The sequence below is a fragment of the Equus quagga genome, chromosome 22 (assembly GCF_021613505.1).
Source record: "Equus quagga isolate Etosha38 chromosome 22, UCLA_HA_Equagga_1.0, whole genome shotgun sequence".
Classification (NCBI taxonomy): Eukaryota; Metazoa; Chordata; class Mammalia; order Perissodactyla; family Equidae; genus Equus; species Equus quagga.
The window spans coordinates 37,038,310-37,054,852 of NC_060288.1; the positions used below are offsets into that span (position 1 = coordinate 37,038,310).

General features: G+C 49.8%; 1 protein-coding gene across 6 annotated transcripts in view; it reads right to left on the reverse strand.

Moving 5' to 3' along the window:
• ARHGEF10 (Rho guanine nucleotide exchange factor 10) overlaps positions 1–16,543 on the reverse strand; it is a 130,592-nt gene that overhangs the window by 84,497 nt on the left and 29,552 nt on the right. For 5 of the 6 annotated variants that reach the window (XM_046648440.1, XM_046648443.1, XM_046648444.1 and 2 more), the window contains 5 exons: positions 14,217–14,531; positions 13,215–13,502; positions 9,256–9,322; positions 3,778–3,854; positions 1,609–1,665 (listed from right to left, as the gene is read on the reverse strand). In XM_046648440.1, the coding sequence (XP_046504396.1) occupies positions 1,609–1,665; positions 3,778–3,854; positions 9,256–9,322; positions 13,215–13,502; positions 14,217–14,531 (804 nt within the window). The remainder of the gene's footprint in view (positions 1–1,608; positions 1,666–3,777; positions 3,855–9,255; positions 9,323–13,214; positions 13,503–14,216; positions 14,532–16,543) is intronic. The other variant, XM_046648442.1, reaches the window with a different exon arrangement.

Consider the following 16,543-nt stretch of genomic DNA (forward strand, 5'->3'; position numbering starts at 1 on the left):
AGTTTTAGGGCCTAAAATTTAATATATTGTTATGGTTATTCTGGCTATATTTTGGTGGGAAATGGCCTTATATATCTTTTTCCCTCCACTTTCTTACAAATGTTCTGTACCCTTCTACATCTCTCATTAGAATCCAGGGCTGGCTTTGCTATTTTATCCAACCTGAGAATTTCTTTCCCTGGCAATTGGATCCAATTTATATCTACCGTAAGTACCAATACATTTGAACTAATTCTGCCATCTTTTTCACACGTTTTGCCATGCTTTCTTATTTCACATTTTCAGATTGCATTTTTCTCTACTGGTTTGGAAGTTTAAATAGTCTATTTTGTTTCTTTTACTGGTTACCCATAAAATGCAGACCTGACCTACCACAGTAAGAAAAAAATCCGTACCAGTACCCTCCCCCTGAAAACGGCACAGACTCCAGCAGGCTCAGGGCCGGCCACCCTCAGCCCGAACGGTAATTCACAGCTACCACTGCCTCGCGCTTCGGCTCCTCCTGCAGTTACGCTCTAGGAAGAAGCCACGCCACCGGTGCTGTGCTAACACGCTTTAGGTTCATTCACAAACGCATCACCTACGTGCTCACTGCTCTTTCCCGCTTCCCATCAGCTGCAGCCTCCTTTCCTGGAAGTACGACATGAAATGAGTCCGAGTGGAAAACCCCCAATCTCCGTCTGGCATTGCCTTTGTGTCTCTCTTTCTAAAGGATTATGCTCTCGCTGGATATGGAAAGCTAGGCCGAAATGCCCCGTCAGCACTTTGGGAATATTTCCTGGGGTCTCCCAGCCCACTGTTTTTTCCCAGTTACAGTTTCCTTGTGGACAATCGTGCTTTCTCTCCTGTTGTTTTTAAGATGCTCACTGTGGACATGGAGCTCGCCAGTCTCCACGGTACGTGCTGGGTACGGACCGATGCTCGACTCTGCTCTGAATCTGTCTTTCTACAATCTGAGAACTGAAGTCTTTAATTCTAGAAAATTCTTAGTAATTCCTTCTTCTGTGCTCTCATTTATGTCATTTACTACACACACACCGGTACTCCTAGCCTCCATGTTTCTTACCGTTTCATGTCTTTAAGTCTTTCTGCTTCTTTAAATCACCCTATTTCAAGTGTTGTCATACAAGCAGCAAACACACATACGTGCACACACCAGTATCCACCACGTACTATGAAAGAGACATTATAAAACTTCCAAAAACATATGGGCTTAATCGTAATATAGATAAATAAAACATAATCCTGTGATTCCATTTCTTAAATGGATCATGGTGATCTGTAAACATGAAGTTGTTTTGAATTTTAAAACATAACTGGGTGAGGCCTGGGGATGTGTAAGACCCCAAAATGAATTTTTGCTCATTTTTATTTTTCCTTTGTTCATTCTTTTTTAATAATTTTTTTCTTATTATAATAATCTTTCCTGTTCAATGTAGAAATGCTAGAAGATAGATAAAGGATTAAAATTAAAATTATCCATTAAAAAAAAGAACATATGTGCTGTGCATCTAAGGCGTATGTTTTCACAAACTAGTCGTTTTTACAACCAGAGAGAAAGACTGCTAAATGAAATGTCCTAAAACTCAATTCCAGACAAAATCAAACCTGGTTCAGAGTCTGAATTTTCTCTTGGCACATCATCGTAAATGGCTTCTTCTGGATCTGAAATAAAAGGAGGAGAAACTTTAAAAATTGACCGAGACCAACAGAGGGCAATTTACATTTCATGGGGCCATTGTCTCCTACGATGTTATAATTATTCAAAAAGTTAGTTCCCAGAGCAGTTAACGGTACCTTACCAAAACATAAGCATCCTTAGTAGGCCGTTTTCTTGGGATTGAAAGCTATCCCCCTAAATGGACCAGTTGTGAAATATCTGCAACAGGCAGTCTGTCGGTTTCCAGGACAATTTGTTCCATTACTTCGTGTTCAGTTACACATCTCTATACGGCTCTTTCATCAACATTTTTAAGTTTATAAACTTAACGTGTTCTGATAAACAAGAAATCGAAAGTGTTGCACAGCGTTTCAGAAATAACGGGACGGCTCGGCTGGTGCTATGTAAGTGGGAAACCACTAACGTCCTCACCACTGGGCATGAACAGCAGGCACACGCAAGAATAAAAATGTTGAAATTTTAGGACAAGTCTCTCAAACTGTATTAGGTGGAACGTGAGCGTCCCCTGAAATTCTCACAAGTTTTCTTAAAAAAAAAAAAAAAAGCAGGGCGTCCTCCCAGGGCAAAACCCTCGAGGGCACCGTGTTAGGCAGGGTGTGAGCGAGCAGCGCCGAGCTGGAGCTCATTAAGCATGAGAGGCCCTGCTCTCAGAGTCAAGCACACCACCGTCTTAGCGTGAAAACCACAGCAGTGGCTGCTCACCAGCAACGTGCCAGAGCAAGCGAGACAAACGCCGCTCAAGGCTTCCTCCGACCTGGAGCCCTGGTCCCCACCCCGTCACCAGGAAGCGCACATTCAGGGACAGCCTTCCTCGCTTGCTGCCGTCAAGCTCCCATAGGGCAGACGCTCGCTTCTTTGGGATAAGATCCATTAAGTGCAAGCACAGCAACTATTCCCACCCCTGGAGATAACGGTGAGGGGATGCGGGTTTACAGAGCTTACTTTCAAATACCCTTAATCTAATTAACTGTCATCTGGAGAACAAAAATGAGTAATAGGAGAAATTCAGGAAAATTTCACCTTGGAAATAAAATTGCTAGAGAACAGCAAGACAATAATTTAATCCTGTAACGACCCTGATTTGACAGCCTCCTAACAGAATCACCTAATTACGCTAAGTTCTCTGTTTTGACAATGTGACAATTAAAACCATAATGAAACATTTCAGAAGACAATTTGATAAGCAGGAGATAGCTAAAGTGGTTCCACCTTGTAGTCAATCCTATAAAACGACTGCACAGAAATTAGTGAGCCAGAAGGTAAGAAAGGGACAACTAGAAAAGCAATCTTTATTTTTCTTTTAAAAATTATAAAAGGGGGCTGGTATGGTGGCACAGTGGTTAAGTTTGCGTGCCCCACTTCAGCAGCCTGGAGTCACCAATTTGGATCCTGGGTGTGGACCTAAACACTGCTCATCAGGCCATGCTGTGGCAAGTGTCCATATATAAAATAGAGGAAGATGGGTACAGATGTTAGATCAGGGCCAGTCTTCCTCAGCAAAAAAGAGGAGGATTAGAGGCAGATGGTAGCTCAGGGCTAATCTTCCTCAAAAAAAAAAAAATTAAAAAACAAGTCTAGCTAAAACTAGTTCAGCTTTCTCAACCACGTGGATTAGAAGGTCTAGAATGCCATCTGGTCGGCAGGTTGGCTTAACCAACCACTCACCCAATCTTCAAGGACGGCGCCACAAAGAAGTATCTCACTGGGGGATCACAAGGAAGAAGGCTCTGTCAATGCCTGGGCGTGACCTGCTCATTGTGGGCTGGGGTCAGAAGACCAGTTCCCCAGATCTACGACTTATGACAAAAACCAGAACCTGTGCCAGAAAGGAACCATCGGGAAGAGATACGTGCTGTCTGGAGGGAGTGGAAATAACCGACAGAGGAAGAGAGAGCCCTGGGGAGGCACTTCCACAGTCAGCTCTGGTTAATACTCAGGCAAAGGAATATATCTTAGAAGTTATAGACATGACACAGGTCATTGGATAGTGAGCAGAGCCTAACAGAGCACGCCGTCCCTCGGGGGACAATGCCCACACTGAGCGCCGAGAGGACTCCAGGACGGCCCGTCCAGTCCTGGCGGGGGGCGGTACGTACTTTCCATCCACGCGGTATTGGCCGGATCTGCAACCCATCGGGCGAGGGCGCTGTCTTCTTTATGGCCTCGATCTTCACTTTAAGAAAACAAACCATAAAGTCAGAATACTGAGAATCCTTCGGTCACTGGGCTGCTCAATGTCCCCAAAGCACACACACGCTGTGAGTTCAGACTGTGTATTTTCCCAGACGTCGCTATGGGACATACTGTGATGAGAAAAACAACTTTAGGTTTTCTGAGCTGCTGCCTCAGCAGTTCACAGTCTGAAAACCCTGCTCACACCCTGAGATAAGGACCTGAGCTTCAGATGACGGCCCCATGTTCCTGCTGCTTTTCCCAGAGCCCCTTTTAAAATAACCACTGAGAGGGGCCAGCCTGGTGGTGTAGTGGTTAAGTTCATGTGCTCCACTTCAGCGGCTGGGGGTCGCGGGTTCGGATCCCGGGCACAGACCTACACACCACTCATCAAGCCATGCTGTGGCAGCATCCCACATACAAAATAGAGGAAGACTGGCACAGATGTTAGCTCAGAGCCAATCTTCCTCACCAAAAAAAAATGACCACTGAGAGTTGAGCCTGTGAAAAGTTAGTGACCTCTGCCCCAACCACCTTGTAAGTAACAGGTGCTTGCTCCCCTGCTCCATCTCCTGCTGGCTCGTGACCTGGGATGGAGGACAGCCCTTCCCCCGGCTCATTACCCATCCCCCCCTTTCTGGGCTCTGCGAGTAATAAATCTGGACTCTACCTCCTTTGTGCGAGTGTACTGAAACTGCGGCTTCAATCAGAACAGCCTATGGGTTTCACTTCCCCCAGGTGGGCACTCGGATGCTGAGGGAGCCACCTGCTGCCCTGTGGGGGTGGCAGGTGCCCCCTCATTCAACAGGTCATCATCTGCGTATCCTTAATTCAATCCACCAGCTCTGGCTTCTCAACACATATCCAGTCCCAATTTTCATTCATAACTGATCACAAAGACGTGCCTCTGAACGCCCACCCCGTGCACAGCAGTGTGTCTGTCACACCAGGAATGTGAAGGCACAGAGTCCCTGCTCCATGGGCCTGAATGGTCTTCTGTTTTCCCAGCAGACCTTCTTGAGGGCCCATCATGTGCCACCCACGATGCCAGACTGCAGACACACCCCAGGGAGAGAGGGGCCTTCTTGCCTCCAGAGACAGGTCAGTGAGAGAAAGAGACATGAGACCACCAGAAATAAAGGATGCTCTAGACTCAACCAGCGATATGCTCACAGTGCAATGGCCAGGGGGCCAAGCCACAGAGTCCCCTCCAAACAGGGGTCCGGATGCCCCCCTGCAGGCACAGGGCAGCCAGCGGAAGGCTTCCTTCAGAAGAATAGCAAATCTGAATCGTTCAACAAACAGAGCATCGTGCCTGTGAGAGGCAGGGCAGCAGACAACACGAGCACAGAGGTGAGTCAGGCCTCCCACCTATGGGAGCACCTCATAAGGAAAAACTGAGAGCGGTGTACCTCGACTCGAAGGAAGACACCGGAACGGGGGTAAGCATCTAGACGTAAACACGGGAAGACGTATATATAAAAAAGAAACACTAATACTGAGCTACGTGACACACAATGCAACATTTCAGAGCAAGTGACACAGATGGAGGGTGTCACAGCAGTGGACACTCTCTCTTTTATTATTTTTTTTGCTGTAAGCTCTAATGAGCAGTGAAATATTTGCAAGACTTCAGGAGAGGAAAAAGAGCAAAGGTTGTGAAACTTTCCAGATGATGGACACTTCCGCTATTCAAGGATGTGCGACATGACGTGCTGCTTCTCATATGAAACAAAACAAGCTACAACCGGTCCTCGTACTTAATCAAAGAACTTACCACGGTTTTTAAAAAAGCAGTATTCTTGCTCTTAAGTTTAAAATTATCTCAAAATAAAAAATTACCCAAAAAAGTAAGAGAAAAGAAAATCTGAAGCAAATGTGAACAGTACTTTATTCCTGAATGCTCCCATATGTTTAAAATACATCCTACTTTAGGAAATCATTTGAGGTTACCATCTCACTTCATTTTATATTCTTTTCCTTCTAAAAAAAATCATCCTTTCAATGGATATATTTTTCGCAGTAAGTTTTAATTACAATGACAACAATCCGTCCATCTTTAGTTACATACAGACTTTCAATTTCTAATCAGGGTCTTGGGTCGATCTGCTTTGCGACATCACTCTGTGGGTAAACAGGCAGAAAATGCCTGTCGAGTACTTTTCCCCACAGAACCTATGCGTTTCTTAGAGGAATGCACATAAGGCGACATTAATACCTTCCCAGGTGCCTTAAGGACTGAGGGAAAAGCTACGTGAGCGTGGAAACAACAGCCCGGCAAGGACTCGTGAGAGAGGACCCGGCTGGCCCCCTGGCCGGCTGCTCCAGCTGAGCGCCAGGTACGGAGGGGAACAGAGCCAGACACCGCGCTGGGGAGACGGCGGGCTCCCGCAGACGTGCACGAGCCAGCGCAGGCCCTCTGGGTGACACGGCCCACACCACCCAAGCTGAGGTCTTCATCGAGACTGCAGGGGGCAATGCCATCCATCCGGCTGCCACGCTGCGCGCGGGAAAGCGATCACCTCCCTCCCACAGACAAACAGAGTCCCCGCCTTCTGTCTGTACAACACAGACAGGATTCCACACCTGGGGGGATTCGCGCTTTGAAACACGGACAGGTGATGGATAAGGGAGATGATAACCTGGACAGAGGGAAGAACAGCGGCAAAGAGCTCCCAGGACCAGGGGACCCTCCTGAGGGAGTCCCGGGAGGGGAGGCTGGACAGGAAGGTTCGGTCGGGGAGAGGGCAAGAAAAAGGATGAGAAGTTTACCTTCTAGGGAAATTCATTCGTCCGTTCATTTATTCCTGAGAAACCGTGAGAGAACCCGACCTCTCAGCCCAGGAGAGGTCTTTCGGTCACAGGTGCTCACGGAGCCACACTCCCTTCTTTCAGAGTCATGATCTCCGACAGTGATCACCGACTCATCACTGTGAGCATCTCATGACTCTCCCTCTGCCCCACTGCTACGGCAAGAAGGACAACAGCACCAAGACTGGGGGACTTACTGTCTTACCCGACGTCCAGCATGTGGCAGGCACTCGATAAATGTCCAGTAAACGGAAAAAATAATAAAACACCTGCCACGCAGTAAACGCACTGCCAAGCCGGGTGGTAAATATTCTAAGACTTGGTAAAACTCAGTCAGACAAAATAGAGTTTAAATCAAAAAAGGTTACAGAAGACAAAGAAGAAGGTTATATGTTGATTAAAGGTTCAACACAGCAAGAAGCTATAACAATTATAAACATACACGCAACTAACAAGGGGCCCCAAAATACATGAAGCAAAAATGCAGAGAATTGAAGGGAGAAATAGACAGCTTTCCAAGAATAGCTGGAGACCTCAACAGAGCACTTTCAGTAATGGACAGAACAAGCAGGCAGGGACCAACAAGGAGGCAGAGGGCGTGAACGCACCGTAGACCGCCTAGAACAACCAAGGAGCTGAAACCACAGAACTCTTAGAAGAACACACAGCTAAACAGCTTCACGACACTGGGCTCGTCAATGAGTCATTGGGTACAACACCACAAGCACAGACAATGGAGGAAAAAAACAGACAAACGACTTCATTAAAATTAAAAACTTTTGTTCATCAAAGGACACTATCGAGAGAGTAAGACAACCCACAGAACGGGAGAAAACATTCGCAAATCAGGTGTCTGATAAGAAATTAATATTAAGACTATATAAGACTATATAAGACTCAACAACAACAAAAAAACCCAACTCAAAAACGGGCAAAGGACTTGAGTGACATTTCTCCAAAGATGACATACAAACGACCAACAAGCAGGGGAAAGATGCTCAACATCACTAGTCATCAAGGAAATGCAAATCAGACCCCATGCAGAACCCGTGTCACACTCGCTAGGACGGCTACAGTAACTGTAAAAAGCCCAAAACAAGTTTGGGGAGCTCACGGAGAAACCCGTTCATTGCTAGTGGGAATGTAAAATGGTGCGGCCACTGTGGACAAGTTTGGCTGTTCCTCAGAAAGTTAGACACAGAATTGTCATATGACCTAGCAATTCCACTCCCAGCTATACAGCTAAAGGAACGGAGAGCAGGCACTTGAACAGATGCTTGCACGCCAATGTTCAAAGCAGCATTATTCGTGACAGCCAAACAGTGGAAACAAACCAGGTGCCCATCAACAGATGAATGAACAAGCAAAACACATTGTATGCATGCCATGGAATATCATTCAGCCTTAAAAGGGAAGGAAACTGTGACACATGCTACAATATGGATGAACCTGAGGACACTATGCTAAGTTAAATAAGCCAGTCACAAAAGGACAAGTATCGTAGGAGTCCAATTACATGAGTTACCTGGAATAGGCAAATCTCAGAGACAGAATGCACAACAGGGGCTACCCAGGGCTCAGGGAGGGGGATGGTGGGGATTACATAACGGGTAGTTTCCACTGGGAAGATGAAAAAGCGTGGAAAGCAGACAGTGGTGATGGTTGCAGAACACTGTAAACGTATTTAACACCACTGAATCTTACACTTAAAAATGGTTAAAATGGCAAACTTTATTTACATATTTTTACCACAATTTTAAAATGAATAATGCGATATACCAAAAACCATAGAACAGTACACTTTAAACAGGTGAATTACGTCTCCATAAGGCTGCTTAAAGACAAAGAACAGACACGCCTGCCAGGCGCCCAGCACACTGCCACACTCGGTGGTAGATGCTCTAAGACTTGGTCACCCTGGTCTTTGCCTCTGAAGCAATCTTAGTCCAGCAGCAGAAAGGGACACAGGAGAGCACAGGAGAGCACAAAGCGACAGTTACAACACAGGTGCACACCCAGCTCTGGGAGCATGGATGAGGGGAGTTTATGAAACGAGACACTTAAGCTGGGTTTTGAAGGGTAGGCAGGAGTTTGCCTGGGGAATGGGATTTTCCTGGGCATTTGAAGCAGATGAAATCACATTCGCGAAGGCCAGGAACATGAAAGAAAGGCTGATGACCAAATTAGCTGGGGGATTCTAGATGAAACCTGGGTTAGACAAAATCAAAACCCTTTTTTTTTTTTCCGACTGAAGGATTCTGAGAACCTTTTCGATGCTAAGGCATACTGAGTGTGCACAGGAGGCAGACCCATCTTCCGGTTCTGTCCGGCTGTGGGCTCACAGCTTCTCTTTTCCCAAACGGAACATTGACACTTGGCAGAGCCCTGGGGTTGGGGAGAACCTGATTTGGGGGGCCCTGGGCGACAGGGCAGAGTGTACAGGAGACAGAAAGGCTGAGGGGCCGGGACAGGGCTGGGCGTGAGACCCCAGCGAGCAGAGGGAGGGCAGGCGAGCGCCCGGAAGCACTACCCTGGGTATTTCAGGAAAAGGTCACGAGCTCAGAGGAGCCGTGTAAGATGGATAAAGATACCTGTTTGGAGGATCCTCGGAACTTAGAGAATTAAACTGGCTGTCTTCTGCGACGTCCTGGGTTTCTGCTGGGAGAGAGAAAAGATTCACATTGTTTTATGCCTGACAAAAGTGGTTAGGAAGCTGATTTTCATCCTTAAAATGGTCTCATATTTTCCTTTCTTATCAACAGGTTTATCTTAGCATAAAGAGGACTAACTGACAGATTCAAGATTTTTTGGCTTTTAGATAAAATGTATTCAAAATGGGATCACACCAAAGAGCAACATCCAAAGGCCTTATGAAACAGGCGGAAACGAAATGGTCCCCAAACCAACCAAGCCAGAGCTAAAAAGAAACATCGTGTTCTCTCCCATTTCTTGAGTTTTTATACTAATTTACAAGTGCGATTTATTTGAAAGTGTGTCTGTGTGGCAATCTCAAAAGAGTTTCAAGGGGGGCTGGCCCCGTGGCCAAGTGGTTAAGTTCGCGCGCTCCGCTGCAGGCGGCCCAGTGTTTCATTGGTTCGAATCCTGGGCGCAGACATGGCATCACTCATCAAACCACGCTGAGGCAGCGTCCCACATGCCACAACTAGAAGGACCCACAACAAAGAATATACAACTATGTACTGGGGGACTTTGGGAGAAAAAGGAAAAAAAATAAAATCTTTAAAAAAAAAAAAAGAGCTTCAAGGGAGAAACAGTTAAGTTTGTGATATTTGAGAACGAAACATTTACAGACTCATTCACACGTGCACACAAGTGCAGGCACGCTTACACACATACACATGTATACATCCTCATGCATATACACTCTTACACATACGAATGACATACACACTCACATGCATGCACATGCACACTCAGGGTCCGTCTCACGTCCAGTCTGACTGCTCTTCTTCTCTGGTTCTGGTTTACCAAGCGGAGTGATGAGCTCAGAACTAGCAACTGGCTGTTAACAGGTACGCGGGCAAAGCTGTCCACAGAAAGCCCTTTAGAGGGATTTATTTTAGGCCAAGCAATCGTTCCTGACCACTTTCAAACTGCTCCCCGACTGACTCGACGTCCAGGAGAGCTGGACTGGCTGCAATGAGCTGGGAGATCTCACCCACGGGAATGGTGTCTGGATCCCAATGAATTACATAACAGACACGCGTGACTCAGAGCAGGGTGTGCCGGGCAGCGCAGCAGGCAGCGCACAGGCATTAACCCGTGCAGTTCTCAAGGTCCCTGAAAGTTAGCAATCATCCCAAGGACCACGGCAGGTCAGGCACAGAGCCAGGATCTGAACTCACACCTGCCCGCTCCAACGACTGCTCTTCCACCGTCCTCCACAGCCCCAAAGAGTAACCTGCATGACCCCGGACAGACGGAAACACTCCACAAAGTCGATGAAGAAGGAACCTGCTGATGGGCAGCAAAGACTCCTCCCACAGCAACTTGTTCTCCCTGCAGCTGCGTCAGGGGCCTCCTGTCCGTAAATGCACAGCACACGCCTTCTCTCACCGCCCGTCCACCGCAGGGCCCACATCTAGCGTCTGCTGACACACAACACCTTCGAGAAGGAGAGGGCGGAAGACGAGCAGCTCAGGAGGAAGTGCTCCCACCGGACACAGTAACTGCTCCTCTCTCAGTGCTCTGGGAGGAACCAGAAGCTCCCTCCACGCAGCAGACCACCCTGGGTCTGGCCCCTGGACATTCCGTCCTAACAAACAGAAGCAGGACCCCCAAAGCCATTTTTCAGAATTGGTTTTGGGCAGTGGGGAAAACAACAGGTTCCAACTGTTTCCGTATGTCCAGGCTCTCACTTGTGGTGGGGCGCCCCATGTGCAGGGGAGGCTGGGACATGCGCCCCCCACAGCCCGCAGCCCTGCCCACAGGCCACAGCGCAGGTCCTGGCTCCGACCCCTGGCCTCCCCCCAAAGTCCACATGTTCTCCACCACCTCGTTTCTCTTCAAAGGCTCAAAGACAGACGCGGACACGCTTGTCCCTGATTTGGGGACATACCACAGGGTTTAGTTAGAGTCTCATTAACAGTTCTGGGTTGATGGCACAAAAATAAGCAAACGTCTTTAAAATAATGCTAAACTATTTTTAAATAAATTACTTTAAATAAAAGTTTAATTATTTGGCCATTTATTTTTTAAAATAGCCAAATTACTATAAAATCAGTATGTTTTCCTAAGCACACTATCTCCTTAAATCCACACTTCCTTATTTGTGACTGTCCTTGCTCTTTACAGCTACAGAATAAGAACAGTATTGTTGATCGCGGTAAATTTCCAGGATGACTGCCAATCACAACAGGAAAACATATGGGAGAACATCTACCCTAAAACCTCTGTGGTTTCCAAAACATAAAACCACATTTTTCTTGAAAGAAGACTGTTTATCTCAATTGTTACTGACTGAGAAAGAGAGACCCTTTTTCTGAGATCTCACACAAAGATAAATCAGGATTCCGTGTCTGAGAGCCACTGCCCTAGGTGCGACTCTCGTCCATGGCAACATCTCGTACGGGGTGTCCTGGGACAGACGACGGAGAAACAGACTCAGGCGAGAACAGGAGGAACACAGCCCGGGAGGGCCGCTCCGAGCAGAACCCGCTGCGCTCTGCCAAGCAAGGGCCCGGCTCGTATTTCAGGAGCCCTCTTGGCACTGGGACCTGCAGGGGCGATGGCAGGTGCCCACGGCCTCACCCCGGAGAACAGTAACTCTTGCACACTGTCTGTCTTCGTCCACACCAGCTGCTCTAACAGGACACCACAGACGGGGGCTCATGAACCACAGACACGAATTGCTCAGTCATTGAGGCTGGAAGTCAGATCAGGTGCCAGCATGGTCACCTTCTGGCGAGGCCGTCTTCCCGTCTCAGACGGCATCTTCTCCCTACGTCCTCACATGGGGGAGGGTCGAGGGAGCTCTGTGGGGTCTCTCTTATAAGGACACTCATCCCATCCTGGGGGCTCCACCCTATCACCTCACCACGTCCCAAAGGCCCCACCTCCTAACGCCATCACATGGGGGTCAGGTTTCAACACAGGAATCTGGGGGCCCATTCAGACCGTACTTTCAAGCCTAAAAAAATTAAGTTTTGCAAAAAGAGCTGGGAGCAAAACAATAGTGCCAAGTGTCATCCGTAAAGATGACAGAGCGAGCTTCTCAAACCACGCTGTTCTACACTGCACGTCAGCCCCTTCTCACTAAGGAGAGGGGAAGGCGGTGACTCAAGCCAACAGCCCATCATAGACCAAGGACACCGTGGCGAGGACGCAGCCACGGGCACCAGGGTCCTGGCTCCAGGACAGCGGCTCCTCCTGATGCTTTTGCAGTGGGGTCAGCAGGGGTGGGGGCACACTACCTTGTCGCGAGGCCAGTAAACCCCTGCACCTCCCCTCCCTGTGTGCGGCTGGTTTCCTGAAAACTCTGATTCTCGCAGACTTTGCCTCCATGCACAGCTTCTCAATGTGCTGGCTACACACCTCCCAGGTCTCTGCTCTCAAAGAAGAAAGACGTCGGGGGGGGGGGGGGACGACAGAGAGCCTTCTGAGTCCCTCCCCTTGGTTCCCGTGAACGAAGACCCCAGCAGAGGGGCTGACCTCAAAGAGCCTGCAGCTCACGGACCAGCAGATCACACAAAAGCACACACATACGTAACCATGATTTGGAATAAAACGTGATAAACACCCTGCCGACAAAATGCACAAGGTTTGGGAGCACCGGGGGGTGGGGAGGCTGGGATGCGGGGTAACGTTCACACACATCTTCCCTGACAAGATGCGCTAACACGTTCCAGATGGGACATCACCGCAAACAACAACCTCACACTTTCCTTGGTTGTTGCTCCTGTCACGGGGCTCATTTCCCAACTTGGAAAACCGACATCTAAGGACCCGGGGAGACGAGAAGAGAGAGGAGGCACAGGCTTATGAAGCCGACGGGGCGCTCGCGGTGGTACGGAGACAGGAGGAGAACTACCTTCTTCGTCCAGAGACGTGGCACGGATGATGACGGGGCTGGAGTAGGCCGGCAGGAGCAGGGGCAGGCTGCAGGGCACGGCGTAGCCGCAGGGCACGGGCACCGAGTACCCGCTGGGCACGTGCAGGCTCACGCTCTCGTCCTCGGCCTCCGGGTCTGGGGGTGGGGGCTGGTCTTCCTGGAAGGGCGTGATGTCAATGACGGAGTAGGGGTTGACTCTGGTTGGGGCCACAAGTTTAGTCGGCTCCACCGGTGCAGCTGTGTCTGTTCCTGACCCGCTTTCACCTCCTGGAGGCAAACACAGCCATCAAGGGCACGGCCTGCATGCTCTCCTGGGGCGGAGCCAACAAGGACGTGGGGAGCCCCCCGGAGCCCCCATCCATGCAACGCCGGGTCGCCCTAGAGACGCCAGATCCCATGGGCCTTAGGGGGAGCGTGCTGGGAGCATCTCCCTCTGGGGAAGGGTGGACAATGGCACATCGGCGGGACCACCTCCGGGGGCAGGTGGTGCCCATGGACCGGCAGCTCCCAGGACGGCTCGGCTAACAAGACGAGTCAGGCAGAAGCCGCCAGACGGACAGGAATCACTAACCAGGAAGAAAGGTTTTTGTTAGAAGAAAGGCAAGGCTGGTCCCTCCGGTCAGTGAAGGAAGACAGCCAACCTCACCTCCAAACTACTGCAACTCAAACAGCATCATTTTCAACAGTATTTCCTGTAACAGAGGGATATGCTGCTGAGGCCATTTTTACTGTACAATAGCGACACCTGTTCCCTCCAAAATGTAAACAGAGAGGGAGGTGGGCGAGACTGAAGATCAATGGAAAACAGTACAGATAAAGAAACCTGGCCAAATCTAAGTAGGTCATTTCGGTTCCCACGGCATCACAGAAACGTCACAGATCCCTCGCTCCTGGACACCCACTGTCCCCAGGAGGGTCCCACGCAGCACGAGGGAGGGAGTCAGGGAGCCGCCTGGGCGCCGTGGCGACCCGAGGACTTACCTGAGCCGGTGTCGGCCCTGGCGTTGGCCTCGGCGGTGGCGCTGGCCTCGGCGGTGGCATTGGCCTCGGCAGTGGCATTGGCCCCGGCAGTGGCATTGGCCCCGGTGGTGGCATTGGCGCCGGTGGCGGCAGTGGCCCCGGTGGCGGCAGTGGCTTCAGGGGCAGCACTGGCCTCGGAGGCGGCTCCTGCGTTGCTCTCCGTGGGGGCGCCCGGGGCTTGCCTGTCTGCTTCTGGAATCTCATCTCCGCTGTCAAAATCGAACAGCTCTCCATCCTCCTCTTCGTTGTTGTTAGTGTCGTATTTCACTTCGCTTTCTGGGGGTTAAGAGAACGTAAATTACAGCGTTAACACTGACTACTAGCAAAATGACTTCCACAGCCCTGAGCAAGGGCAGAAGCCACGCAAGGCCCCGGGCTGGGCAGCCGGACGCTGATCAAGTCACCTCCGCTGTGCGGCTGGTCAGCCTTTTTTTTTTTTTTAAAGATTTTATTTTTTCCTTTTTCTCCCCAAAGCCCCCCCGGTACATAGTTGTGTATTCTTCGTTGTGGGTTCCTCTAGCTGTGGCATGTGGGACGCTGCCTCAGCATGGTTTGATGAGCAGTGCCATGTCCGCGCCCAGGATTCGAACCAACGAAACACTGGGCCGCCTGCAGCGGAGCGCGCGAACTTAACCACTCGGCCACGGGGCCAGCCCCTGGTCGGCCTTTTTACTGGGAAGAAATAATACCTGTCTTTAGGCTTTTGGGTCAGTGGCCTTGATTTTCTTTTATGGGACCTGCAACTCACAGTTTGGGAAGGGAAAGAGAAGGAAGGAAGGAAGGAACACTGTCCACATCTTAAAGACCTTTACCATGGACTTAGAAATCCACCAAGAAAATGAACTCGTGGTGGCAAATCCGACCCCTGGGAGGGCGCCTGTAACATGGCCGTCCCCGTTCACGTGCAGTAACGGCTCCATCCACGTTACCACCCGCCTGGCAGGCCACATGCTGTCCGCACGCAGCATCTAGGCCCTGAGTTACTCACGCCGCCTGGTCATGAGCATTTCTTCCAGACCAGGGAGGGCGGGAGGGGACGCCAAGATGGGCTGACACAAGTGCTTTCACATCACAAACAATAAGACTTCTCATGGGAACTTTTAAAAGAAAAAAAGAAAAGTCAGCTGAATTCACTTTTTAAGGACCAAAACACTGTATGTGCCATAAACCCAAGTCACTAGACAGTGACTTTCTTTAAAAAACTTTTTTAGGGGGAAAAAACCCTGAAATTAAATTGTTGTCAAATGGTAGTAAAATCCTCTATGTCTACCTCTGTTTTGCATACATTATATATAAAAACACTAAATAAACTATCAATATTAAAAGGAAATGGTGACTGCAGTCGAAAGGCACAAACCTGCGGTTAGGAGATAAGCGGGTCCCGGGAGGCACCGTGCGGCACGTGACGCCGTCAAAAACAAACCACCTCACCCTGTTTCCTCCATGCTAATTTCACACTGGACAGTAAATAAGTGAAAAGTATGAAATGAGAGCTGTGGCAGGTGCTTCTCCCACGCAGAGAAGCGCCTACCCTGTGAGTCTGTGAAAGGAGTCACCACAGAACACTGCAGGGCCCTGAAACTCCTCGCTGGACCAACGGGCAGAAACGCTCACCTTCAGGGCCAAACGATGTGTCCGGGTGGCCAAAGAGAAAAGGGAAAGGGAAAAATGGGAAAAAAGGAGCCTGCAGCGGAAAGGAGTTCAACCAACTTAAACACCTAACGTCTTTTGCTCAAGCCCCCAGCATCCCCACACCACACCCCGGGTTCCTTCTTCTCTGTCACCTGCAAAATACTTCCCCACCCAGAAGGCAGAGGGACCTCACCAACCCCTGCCCAAGCCAGACCCTTTCTTCTGGCCCTCCCAGTTCCGTCCTCTGGCACCTCCTGGTCTCATCCCCTGGAACCACCTGGTCCCACCCCCCTGGAACCACCAGGTCCTATCCCCACTGCACCAGGTAAGAAACATGTAGGGTGCAGGTGGAGTGCAGGTGGAGGGTGCAGGTGGAGGGTGCAGGCGGAGGGTGCAGGCGGAGGGTGCAGGCGGAGGGTGTAGGTGGAGGGTGCAGGTGGAGGGTGCAGGCAGAGGGTGCAGGTAGAGGGTGTAGGTGGGGTGCAGGTGGAGGGTGCAGGTGGAGGGTGCAGGTGGAGGGTGCAGGCGGAGGGTGCAGGCGGAGGGTACAGGCGGAGGGTGTAGGTGGAGGGTGCAGGTGGAGGGTGCAGGCGGAGGGTGCAGGTGGAGGGTGTAGGTGGAAGGTGTAGGTGGAGGGTGTAGGTGGAGGGTGCAGG